Source organism: Erithacus rubecula, assembly GCF_903797595.1.
Source record: "Erithacus rubecula genome assembly, contig: scaffold_765_arrow_ctg1, whole genome shotgun sequence".
Taxonomy (NCBI): Eukaryota; Metazoa; Chordata; class Aves; order Passeriformes; family Muscicapidae; genus Erithacus; species Erithacus rubecula.
Genome location: NW_027635574.1, coordinates 29,779 through 42,412, shown reverse-complemented (window position 1 = coordinate 42,412; position 12,634 = coordinate 29,779). Strand labels below are relative to the sequence as shown.

The 12,634-nt window shown below is 38.7% G+C and overlaps 1 protein-coding gene across 1 annotated transcript in view; it reads left to right on the top strand.

Moving 5' to 3' along the window:
• Nucleotides 1-284: 284 nt before the first annotated feature.
• Nucleotides 285-12,634, top strand: part of LOC306816638 (uncharacterized protein) — a 32,577-nt gene continuing 20,227 nt past the window's right edge. Inside the window, exons 1-3 of the mRNA XM_079333061.1 lie at nucleotides 285-295; nucleotides 950-1,113; nucleotides 3,988-4,090. Coding sequence (XP_079189187.1) covers nucleotides 286-295; nucleotides 950-1,113; nucleotides 3,988-4,090 — 277 coding nt within the window. The 5' untranslated portion in view covers nucleotide 285. The remainder of the gene's footprint in view (nucleotides 296-949; nucleotides 1,114-3,987; nucleotides 4,091-12,634) is intronic.

The window sequence follows — 12,634 nt, the reverse complement described above, 5'->3', positions numbered from 1 at the left end:
TCCTGAAGTGACCCCTAAATTTGAAGTTATCAATGAAGCACGAGGCAGCCTGATTTCTGTGCATGTGTTTTGCACAGCCTATTGATCAGTCTCAGTGCAGAATTATTTTTCCCTCCACTTACTGTAAACAATGTACAAAATTAGAAACTTGGCCTGTGTCACTGGTGGTGATAATATGTGACTGACTGCCCCACACTGTTCCTCTTTGGATCCAATGCATGATCACATTTTTAAAAATCTATTCACATCACAGTCTATCCAGTCTGCAAACCATTGCTATCAGGCATGATCAGAGGTGAATGCTGCATTTTAGAGCTATTTTTCATCACATTTCTTTCTGTGTTTGGAGAGGAGTACAGAAATCATCTAAAAAGTCTTTTCTGTTTCCCTGGAGAATCCAATTTCTGCAATACTTTTAGGTTTTCTCTGTTTTCTCTCTCTCTTTTTTTTTTTTTTTGTGGTTTTTTTTGGTTGTTTTTGTTTTTTGTTTTTTGTTTTGTTCAATACCTGTTAAAACATATTACAGGACTATCTGAGTTGAATGCTGGTGGAACATTATGAAAGCAGCAGCTTGAGCCTAGGGAAAATTTTCCTAATTACTTTCAGGCTACATCTTAACACTCTCAGTGTAGTTTAGAGCTTCTCAGTGAAATGTCAGGGTGTCCCTATTTCCATTTCAGATCTTCCATCAGTCTCTTTTGCTTGTTGGCACCCATCTGCAGATGTGTGCTGTGCACAGATGTTACAAAGTGCCCTTGAACACCTTTGTTCCAACTGGACAAGCCCTCAGCTGAAGCTGCTGATAAATCCTGCAGTGACTGTTACCTCAGTATTGCCCATCTCAGAGACATGCCCCATGGCAGGCAGAGGCAAGCATCCTGTGAGAGGACTGGGGGAAAACCTAATTAATTTCTGGCTTTCATCCTGTTTGTTTTTTTTTTTTTGGCAGGTTGGCATGGTGTGGATTGCTCCATAAATTGCCCCAGTGGCACATGGGGACTGGGCTGTAACCTGACCTGCCAGTGTCTTAATGGAGGGGCTTGTAATGCTCTGGATGGAACCTGTACCTGTGCACCGGGATGGAGGGGAGAGAAATGTGAACTGCCTTGCCAGGTACTTTAATAATTCCATTGAATTTTGAGTTTTTGTAGGAGAATATTGGGCAGGGAGTGGCATCTCTCATTCTCTGTCTCCATGGGAATGAGGCCCCTCGGAGCACACAGGGTGGGGGCAAGGACAGGCACTAACAATTCTTCTAGCATTTCTTCATCAAATTGCTACTGTTCAGCTATTTTTAGTATAAATAATAGCAAAAGTATAAAAATAGCAATATTAGTATAAAAATAGCAAAAATATATCCCAAATCTAATAATGTCATTTTAATTACTTTTTTTCTTACAGCTGTGTTACAGTGTGCATAAAGAATTTCATTCCTCCTCAGTCAGAAGTGAGAAAGTACTCTTACCACTCAGTTCAATGACAAGTCTTTGCTTGTCTACTGGGGCTTTGACTTCTGCTCTCTCCCAGATTTTGGAAAATCAGAGATAATTGTGAGGACAGTGGCATGCTCCTTATCAGTTGTGTTCCACCTTCTAATCTGCAGCTTTGGAGAAATAAAATACATAAATTCAGATACATAATTTCAGAAGTTTTTAAATTCTAAAATTCCAAGTGGATTTGTTTTATCATGTAACCTTACAGTTTCAATTATATTTCATACACTAAAAAAAAGATAAATATTTTATTAAAACTGGGCTTTTTCCCAGGGTCCACTGTTTTCATTGATGGACTGCAATTTTCTGGAAAATTTTTAACAAAATTTCAAACTAACAAAACTAATTATTAAAATAAACTGCTCTACGCTTTTCTTGTCCCTTCCCCTGTCAATCGCTAACTTTTGCAATATATCTGCAGAGCAGGCTGTTGGTTTGATATAACTGCAAAGGAAACACTTGAAGTGAGCACACACCCTGTAAATTCCCCTCCCATACTACATTTAACTTCTTTTGATTTGGACAATGTTCACTGAGCAATGACATGAACTGGAAATCACCTTTTTTCAGTGAAATTTGGTTTTCCTGAAGTGCACGAGAAACACTCAGGAGCTTAGCTTTTGGTTTTAAGATTAAGCACTCCTGTAGTGAGTAACGTGGCAAAGAAAATGAAATATGTTCTGGAAAGCTGATGGCAGTACCACCTGTGCAGTGTTTCCAACAATGCATCTCCATTAGAAGACTGATTTTTCTGTTTCCTCAAGCAGCTCTGTTTATCACTTAGTGCCTGATTCTGAAGGGTGATGAGGCCTCCCAAGCTGCATTAGCTCTTCCAAAACTCATTTAAAAAGACATGCATCATTGCAGAGCAGTGGCATCAATATCCCAAACTCAGTAAAATATAGCTTAAAAGCATTTCTGTATCAGATAATTCAGCATCCCCAAGTTCATTGTCTTTCTCTCCCTCTCTCCATCTGCATCAAACAATGTCCATAAGCATTTGCCTATTTCAAATGCAAGTCGTACTTCAAAATTCCAGAGCAAGGGAATAAACAGAAATGGTTTGTTCAAATAATAATAAATATAATAATTTATAAAAAATAGTTCAAATAATTCCAGCTATCTGAAATTTTTTTCATGTCTGAGCAGAGACTTTATTTAAATCAGTGTATTTCAATTTGTTTCAGTAACTTCAAAACATTATTACCACTGCCCAGATTGTTGTTCAATATTTGAACTACAGTTTGGACTTCAGTACAAGTACATAGCAGGCTAAAAATACTGCATTTCAACAGCATATTTGAGGATTTCCTTTCATTCCAAGTCTGATTATATGCAAAGGAAATGCTTAATCTTTTCTTTTTCTGTGTATAAACATGTATTGTTGAGATGAGTGAAAGGCTCCTTACACTGAAGTAATTTAAGATTTTGCTCTACTTTAGACTTGAAAGACTGGCAGTTGAATGGCACTTGGTTGGAATGTATGTGTGAACATCAAAGAACAGGAGATTAATTTTCATATAGGTTTCAGTCTGATTTTTAATGTATCTGATACCAATTCTTAGCCTTGAATGTAAATGATTGGGGTTTAAACCTGACATGGTTTTTTTTCCCTCTTATGCCTTTGGTATGGGTAACCCTGGAGTATTACTAGAAATTGTACTGGCCTTTTTTAAATGCTCCTTTTTTTTTTTTTTAATTTGATTCTGATGCTTTTTATTCAAGATCAGTTGACTGTTATATTTTGCCTTGTTTGGGGATTGTAAAGAATCTGCTCTTCTGCTTTTCTCAGTTTCTTTGGTTGATTTTGTGTGAAATTATCCACAAATCTGTGTGTCGGCTATTACGGAAGATGCAGGAAAAGCAAATTCAAATATTCAGATGTTTTTTATGAAAAAAGAAATACCCAATGGGGTAATTCAACTTGTAGCTTTAATCTCTTGTTGGTTCAAAAAATGTTGCATAGGTAAAAATAGAAGTTCTGTTTTGTGCACTGTCCCATAGCCAAAGATTATCTCTTTTTGATGGAGTATATGTTGTAGTGCAGAGAGAAATGTTTTTAATCAAAAGAGAAATGTTTCTAATCAAAACAAAATGATAGCTTATGTTATTTATGCAATGAACCTCACACTGAAGGTATCTCATAATTTAATGGTTTTCACTAATTTTTGTAAAAATTATGCCTCTGTGTGGTACTCATTTTGACCCATAAGCAGAGATCTTGGGGTTTGATGCAGAAAGGAGACTTAATTGAGTTAGTCTGGGATTTTTCAAGAGAGCATAATTCATTCTTTATCTCCCCCTCTTAAATGAAAAGACGAAAGTGTAGGATGCTGACATGTTCCAAACACCACAAGTATTTTGCATTAACATCAGCCTAGAGATTCGGGAGAGATCTGTGGTTGCTTTTTGAGGCTGAGGTGACCATAACTTGCATCTCCTCCAACTCCAAGCTGCCCTCATCTGTGGGTTGTTCTGCTTTGTGTTGCCACAGGACGGTACCTACGGCCTGGACTGCGCTGAGCGCTGTGACTGCAGCCACGCGGACGGATGCCACCCCACCACGGGCTACTGCCGCTGCCTCCCAGGATGGTCAGGTACAGCAGACACCCTTGGGAAGCACAACCAGACTTTCCCCACCAGTGGGACTTGCTTTTGTGGGCAAAGGAAGAGTTTGTGAGGTTGGAAGGGGAAAGGGTCCTGGTCTGTGGCTTCTGTGTCCCTCCTGTGACTCGCAGTTGGGTAAGCTTTGTCCACTGTGAGATCTGCAGAAAACTGGGAATGGAAAGGGAAACTTTAAAACCTGGCAACCTCCACTACACGATTCCTTACAGAAGTAGTGATCAACTATAAATATCCAAGGTTGTTCTGGCAGCTTTGGGGTAAAGCATCAAGATGGTCCAGGAACTCAGGAAGCTTCATTCAGGCAGCCAAGAAGAGGATGAACCATTGTCCTAACCTGTCAACCTCCTAACTTGTCTCAAACCAAGACAACCATACAGAAACTGTGCTGTCATTTCAATGTCTCAACCTTTTTTTTTTAATTTCTCTGCATGTATTTTGTCCTATATGAAAATTTTCTCACAATTTGTTTTTTTCTTTTTCACATGGAGATTTTAAGAACTGTGTCAGTCAAATCATTCACCAAAATTTGTGTTTGATACTGTTACTGCACCCTCTTGTCGGTGGAGAGCAAGATTTTTTGAAAACATGGTGGAAAAGCAGCTATCATGAAATATTCCCTTTATCTCTAGGAGGGAGTTTTAAGTCTCACAAGGATTTCTAATCTTTAAATTTGGAAGAGCTCTTTTATCTTCAGTAAGGTTTAGTTAATGCTGTAAGTTTGCCCCTCTGGGAGTATTCCAGACTTGCTGCCTCACTGTGATGCTGCAATGTTGCAAGCATCAGATCTCACATCACCTGTGTGTGTGGGTTCTTCCAGAGGAGTCAGCATGAAAAACAAACCTTAAATGAGCAAAGTATGTTTATGCTCTAAAAATCAGTAATTTGTGTTTTATTTGAGATTTCAGGCATATTCCTCTCCTCTATAAATTAATGTTCAGTCTAACTGACTTGCAAATTCATGATAGAATTGTTTTCCTTTTTTTTCTATGGTGCTTTCAGACAAAGTAGGTCGAGGTGGGCTTACAATTTCCTCAGATAGATACAGTCTTACTATTGTTTTTTTCCCAAACCTTTATTTTGTTATGCTCGTTTTTCCTAGCTCTGTGGATGGATTGTCATTTTGTTTGAAGTACATAATACTCAATGTCTACAATTCAGGTTGATTAACTGTAGCTGATTACAGCCTACCTGCTGTTTTTTCTACTTTCTCTTCAGATGAAAATCTATGATTACTGTAGGAAGTGGGAATCTCTAGAGGATACAGATACACATGCAAGAAGAGCTCCTGCTTTGCTTTAGGAGACCAAAGCTATCTGTTATTTACTCATTTTTTCTGTTTATTAGCTCTTTCAGAAGGCCTGTCTCACCATTGTGAGTGAGAGGAGGTTCAAGAACCAGCACTCACCTAACTGAGGCAGGACTTTTTTGGTTCAATTCTCTTCCCACAAGCTGCACTGTGACTTGCCATTAGCCACTCAGATGCTCAGATGTGCAAAAAAATAATAGTGGAAGCTACCTGACCGAATAACGAAAAAATACTATTAGCCTCATGCCAGCCATTGCTATTTTTCCTGACATTGTTTCGTGTTTATTTTGTTATGATGCTAATATCCTTAACTTTCAAGTAATTTTCAGGTAATTGTGTGTGTGTTTGGACACATTTTCACAAACTTACATTTGAATCTGCTCAAAATGGGATCTCATAAATTACTAAAAAGTATTAATCAAAGAATACTCATTATAAGAATATGTGAATAGTTGCTGATCCTAACAGTGCAGGTAGGTAGAGCTGCTCACAAGTCCTAAAGACACAGCTTGAAGTGCATACTATGAGTCTTGTAAAACTGAGACAGACAATCAGGGTTAATGAATATATCCAGGAAGTTTTGAAAGGTCAGATTAAAAATCTAGCAGTGTTATGTATAACAGGTTATAAAAATTATCTGGCCAGTGTGATGGAAGTAACTCAGGATGCGACAGAGGCTTCAAGTGCAGCACAAACCTCGACTGTGCTTGGATTCAGGTATGATAAAGGATAATACATCAATAATATACATTATATAGTATATAGTAAGATAAAGACATAATATAGTAATATTTTGTAGTGAAATCTTACTTCATTCTTTGAAAGGAAAAAGACTGAACAAGAAAGAGACTTCAGGCCTCATTTTTGGTAAAATGAAGCCCCCCATCCCTGGATGATGTCATCAGAACAGCATGTGTGTGACAGACTAGTTTTGACATGTTAGTGATGTCTAGACACACTTTACAACATCCACAGCATAGCTCACTTTATACTCAGTGTCTGGAAAAGTCCTCCTCCCACACTTCACATGTCAGAGCAATACCCAGCGAGGAATCCAGGCTTTGTGCAGGTGCTTATATTTGGAATGATTAAAAAAAAAAAGAGAGAATACTTCAGGAAAGGGCTCCCAAATAGCTGTGCTGTAACAGTGCATTGCAGGAATAGCAGAAGATTGTAGGATTAAGGAGGAAAGTTGTGCACAGAGCTGTGTGGAGAAGCAGGTGGAGGATATGTGGAAAATAAAGAAGCTTCTAAAATGGAAGGAAATATGTTAGAGTTGATTAGTTAGTTTGTTTTTTTTTTATGTTTGGTTTGTAACCCTCAGACATACTAGTTTTGTGTGGGTAATGTTACCTACCTAGTTGAAAAACAAAAAGAAGGAAAAACAGATCAGTTTAATGGTTATCTAACCCAAGTTGATTTAGTTTTTTAAAACCATTGGAAAGCTTGTGTTAAAAATAAATACATTTTGAGGAAGCTTAAAAATGTGAACTTTTGAGTATTTTTTGATTTTAAGCACAAATAAATCTGTGACACTAAGGTGAACTTCCCAAAACGTTTGATGTTGTCACAGTAACTTTATTTAACAGACTTTCCAAGAAGGTGCTATAAACACAGCATTTTCCTCAGCCCTGTGAACAGAACAGCTATCTGCACTTCCCCCAGAGAATTTCATCAGAGGGAACAGTTTATGTAACTCTTCTGAAGCAAATGAAGGAGTGACACAGTTGTCCCACAGGGCTGGGGAGCAGGAAAGGCTGCAGGGAGAGGGTGGGTCAGGGTGTGAGGGAGCTCTGAGCTGCTGACATGGCCACGATGGCTTGGCCCCAGCCTCAAGGCACAGCTGCAGCTCCCCACTGGTTCAACAATGAGATGCTCTAGGGTTTAGTTTTGTTAAGTTTGTTTCTGAGTATGTCCAAGATGTTCTCTTTCCCTTCTTGGGTTCTGCTTAGGAGTAAGTTCAGATTTTGACTATTATGTTAAAAGACTCAGGAAATAGTTAAAATTGGCTTTCATTAGATCTCTGTTTTTATTTGGAGTTGCTGGTTTTCATTTGGGTTCTGTTTCATCCTAAACAAAAGAGAATTAAGTTTACAGGACCCCTGTTAGAAATCCTATGCTCTTTTGTAGTTTGATCTTGTTTTCCCTCTGCAGCAAAGTAATTCTGTTTAGGGAAGGAAGAGTTAAGAGTGATGTATTTTTCCTGGCAGTCTGACCATTCCGTCAAGATCCAGGAGCCACATGACAGGATGGCACAAATGAGAGCCATCCGCCCACACAGAGGATGATGTCTGCCCCAAACTCTCTCATCCCTTGACATTTTCACTGTATCTTAAAAATAACTTCTTTTTAATATAGAGGAAAAATTCTTTTTCATTTCTCAGTGGCCAGTGAGTGGAAAAGAGTGAGAACTATTAAAATAGAAAACAGAAGAAACACACAGAAAATATACTCTCCTGATAGATAATGATAATTTTCCTATTAAATTATACCAAAGCTTTGGGTTAGCTTCCATTAAAAAGGTACTTCTAACACTTCTCTGAACAAGCAAACCAGCAAGCACTATGAATGTTTCATCCCTTAATCTTATCTGTTCTGCAAGCAGCTGTCAAAATAAACTTCTCCCAAACTTCCTGAAAGATTAGGGAATTCACATTCTCGCAAACTGAGGTTTTGCATTAAAGCATTAATCAATTAAATTAATTAAAGAAATATGATTAATTAATTAAAATGGCAAAAGCTTTTTTTCCCTCCAGACAGTTTATGAGTGTAATTGCAGTGATATGGGTGTCCTGATGACACATCACTGCTCTGCAGCTCCACCTTTGCATTTGCCGTGAGATGTCACGTCAGGGTGGCGCGACATTTGTTACTCTCAAAATCGATTTAAAGGCTATGTGATGCCAGGGGTTATGAAATACCATTAGTCTGCTATCTATACCAAAACAATGGCAGTGGTTTGTGGAAAAGACAGATGCAGTAATACCAGCTCACATTTTACCAGCAGGCATAGCGTTGACCCTTCAGCTACAGCCGGAGGGATGTCAGTGACTTTTTCTGTGCTGGACACCTGCTGGCGCTACTCATCTCAGCCATCACCAGATGTGTTGTTTCTGTGTCCTTCCACGTGCCTCTGACAGTATTTCTGAGAGGCACATTTCTTGGTGGAATGTAAAGGGGAGATCTGCCATCTGACACCCCACTCCATTGGTGGAAACACCCAGGTCTGCTGGGAGGCTGCAGCTCTGCCTTGACTCTCAACTTTCCATGAGTACGCATTTTTCCTCCTTCTACAAAGCAAAAAAAAAAAAAAAAAAAAAAAAAAAAAAAAAAAAAAAAAAAAAAAAAAAAGAACAAAAAAACAGAATTGGAAGAGTTTTGTTGTGGGTCTTGCTCACCTTTGGAGCAAAGATGAGTTGCTGCTCTAGCATCAGTGCACCCAAGCCAAGATTGTCTTGTAAAAACATGTTTTTCCCTCCACTGCCTCCTGAGGTACGAGACCCCCCCCTGGGAGAAATACTCAGTGAGCTGCACTCTTAGCTCTCTCTCATGATAAATGGCAAATTTGCTTTTCAAACTTGGAGAGAGGAATTCTCCAGTAGGAGGTTTGGCACTACCCTACATCTGGATTTTACTGTGTCTGTTCTTTGTGTGCTGTGGTGGATCTTTATGTGGAAGAAATACCACCCTTTAAGAAAATAGCTTTAAATCAGTGATCAAGTGTCTCTGTTTAATTCCTACAAAGAAGTTAAAAAATGGAGAAGTGTTATTTCCTGTTGGCTAGAGATAGATAGATAGATAGATAGATAGATAGATAGATAGATAGATAGATAGATAGATAGATAGATAGATAGATGGATGAAAAGAAGAGCAGTTTCTGGAGTAGATAGCAATATGTAGTGAAAGTGTGGCCTTCAGGAGTTATTAGAAGTACCTCAAAAAGTACTAAATTTGCTGAGAAAAGTACTAGAATTTGCAGATAAGGATGTTTGCCTTCAAACTCAGATCTTGTTGACAATCTTTTCTAACTTAACTTCCTACCAAAACTTGCAGCCACAGACTCTCCTGAAATCTGAACTTCTACTGAAAAATCTGTGATCCTCTCATTAGGTCCTCAGTTTGGGACAATTTTTAGTAGTTCCTTTGGCTACCTTCAGCAGTGGAGCAAGGTGCCTCCCTCCCTCCAAGATAGTAGGGTACGTACTTACAGATAGTGCCTGTGACACTTTCCACCAACTCCCCTTCTTTGGGCTGCACATCCATTATTTGACAGAGAAATTAGGAAAGTAATTCCCACCATCAGCAGTCGCAACTGCCTTGAAAATAAGTGTTAGTTTTTCTCAAATATGAAGAGTGAACTCTTGGACCATAATGGAAAAGCATCATTGGCTTTAATGACACCAAGATTCCTCCAGCCTTTGAAGGTCTTGCTGCTTCTTTAGTTTGGGCTGCTACATACCAATTTTACACTGACATATGGGAAGTACACCAGTATATAAATAGGTTTTAATGCTGAGGGGTTATACTGGGAAGTTCCATGTGTGTTAACATAAATTGCACAGCAAGTATATGTTCTTTATGAAGAAAAAACATTCTTATTGAAGTTTGGATAACCTTTTGTTAGACTAATGGCAACACAGTAAGCTGGAAAACAACACTTTTTCCAGTAGTAAATTTGCCAGGGAAGATAGTAAGAAAGAATTGGTAATTTTTTTCTCCCCCTTCAAATGCTAAAACAAATTAGCTCTTTGTTGATCTGGCTTGGGTGGATCACTGAGTCTCAACTTCAAAATGCGGCATAGGGAGTATGCAAATACTCTGCTAGCTTGGAGAGAAGGAGTGGCATCCCTAAAGAATTCTTCACTTCATTCATGCAATTACGAATGCTGGGGGAATGCTGATTTGGATGTGAGGCCCCCAGCATAAAGCACTGGGCATTAAATGCACGAGCATTTCTTCAGAGCAGCTTAGCTGAAGTTTATCATGACCATTCAGCTATTGCCTAGCAACTTGTGAAGGCCATCAAAGAGCTCTTTGTCCATAGCTCTGGCAAAAACATTTTCTCGCAGATATCCTTATCAGTATCAGAACCAACACGAAAACTTAATAAAAACAATTTTATTGTGTAAGAGATTAATACTTGCACAAAACTGTGGCAGTCATCAGCCAGTTGGTAACACTGTTGTAAAAGCTAAGCTGAGTTCTAGTAAAAATGCTTCTTTTTTCTGAATAATTTCTGGCTTTTCTATCAAAGTATAACTTTCTTCTCTGAAGTTTCCTAAAAAGCATCACTCTGTAAATTAATTTTTAAAATATTTTAATATCTCTTTAATATTTCTAACCTGTTCTTTTTCAAAAATACACATTTGGTTTTTACAACTATAAAAGATTCAAAACTCAACTAGTTATTTTTAAGTGCCTTGTGAACTTACCTAAATAAATAAATAGTGAGTGAGACTGAAAACTGTGTTAATAAGTAGAGATGCAGTAAATGACTAAATGATTTCTGCCTTGCTACACTCAGAGGAGTGAAATGGATTTTCCTAGTGATCAAGAGTGAATATACAGTGAAACAGAATCATGTTCAGAAGTCTTGCAGTGTGTTCTGCTGTCATCATTGTTACTCAGTGACATTTGGTGTCCACAGTTTATTTGCTAGGTAGAGTGATGCCGTTCTCCACCTCTGTGCAAGGGGTGGAAGTGGGAGATAAAAGGCAGGTGTTTTTCAGTTTCCCTAAGGGGTGTTTTTCAGTTTCCCTGATGTGTAATGAAGGAGCCTTTTCTCCCCTTTTTCCATTTTTAATGGTAGTTGCTGGCTGTTTTAAGCCCTGTGGCTCTGTACAGCATGGGACCCATTGTCTTCCCCATCCTAGCATGCCCACATCACCCTCGGACACTCTGCTGTCATAAAGCATCCTCTGTGCACAGATCAAGGCAGTATAATTGAGCCTGGTGTTATTGTATGTCACTGGTCTACATAATCTCAGATAATGCACTTTGGTAGCTCTTGGCAACCACTGGCTTGTTAATAGTGACCATTATACACTGGGCACCACTGACACCCATTGAGGCTGTGAAAAATGTCTTTTTTGCAGCAGGGTGCACTGAGTGCAGCTATGTGTGATATGGCAGATAACCCTCACATGGACACAGAGCTCAGCCCTGAGATGCTCTGCCTGTGTTTTCACAGACTTAGAGACCCAAATTCTCAAGTTTGGGAACACCAAGCAAAGCAGGACCTGGAAGAAGTGGTCTTGTTTCTTGTTTAATTCATAAAAATGAATTAAAATGAAGTGATGTCATACTACTATTGTGCACCAGCATTTCTCAAAATCAGACCTCTCTTTAATTGTCTTACCCATAAATAAGTTAATGAAAAGGTTGAACCAGACTGCTGAGAGCAAGTCAGCACTACCTCTCAAATGTATATGGAGACAGGAGAATGATATTGTCTAGGCAGGCAGAAAGTGGAAAAGGAGTAATGTAAGCAGCCTTTCATTTTCTGACAATAGGTTTGTTTTAGGTCAGTACTGTTGATCATTGTGCAGTCAGAGTTTTGAGGTGGCCTCTGTACTGTCAGTATCTGGATTTTTAAAGTCAAGTGTTCTGTCTTGCTGGCACGGGTTGGTGCAATCTGTTGAAACACATATTTGATTCTTCAGTCTGTTGATTGTCCTGCAGAGAAAAACAGTTCAAGAGTCTGGAGTTCCTCCTTTTCTCTAATTAGAAAGTTGGTCTTTTGATATGGGCAGCTTTGCAAGGTACATGCTGAGGGTGTTGAGGAATTAGCTCTTAGTCTGATCTATCAGTAAACCATGTAATTATTTTTCAGGATTTTTACAAGCAGTAGATCTTGGCTTTCAAAGTTAAAATATTCTTTTTTTTTTTTTTTTCCCTTATAGCATGTAAAACTGTTTTGTTTTTTTTTTAGGACTCTGGCAGCCATTGAACCTGTGGCATATTTTGCTGGAAATACTTACAAAGAAAGACATGCTTGTGGTTGGATCCAGTCCACTTTTCCCTTAGTGGAGGGTTCATTCAGTAGAGGCATTACAATAAAACTTGATTGCTAATGCAAAGTGCTGCAGACACAATATGGTCTGAGTTCCACAGTGGTGCCTGCTGGCATTTAACATGCACAGTGCTTCTTAAAAAGCAGGAAAACTGTATTTAATGTTGTTGCGTTGTGAAGAAAATGACGAGCGAACAA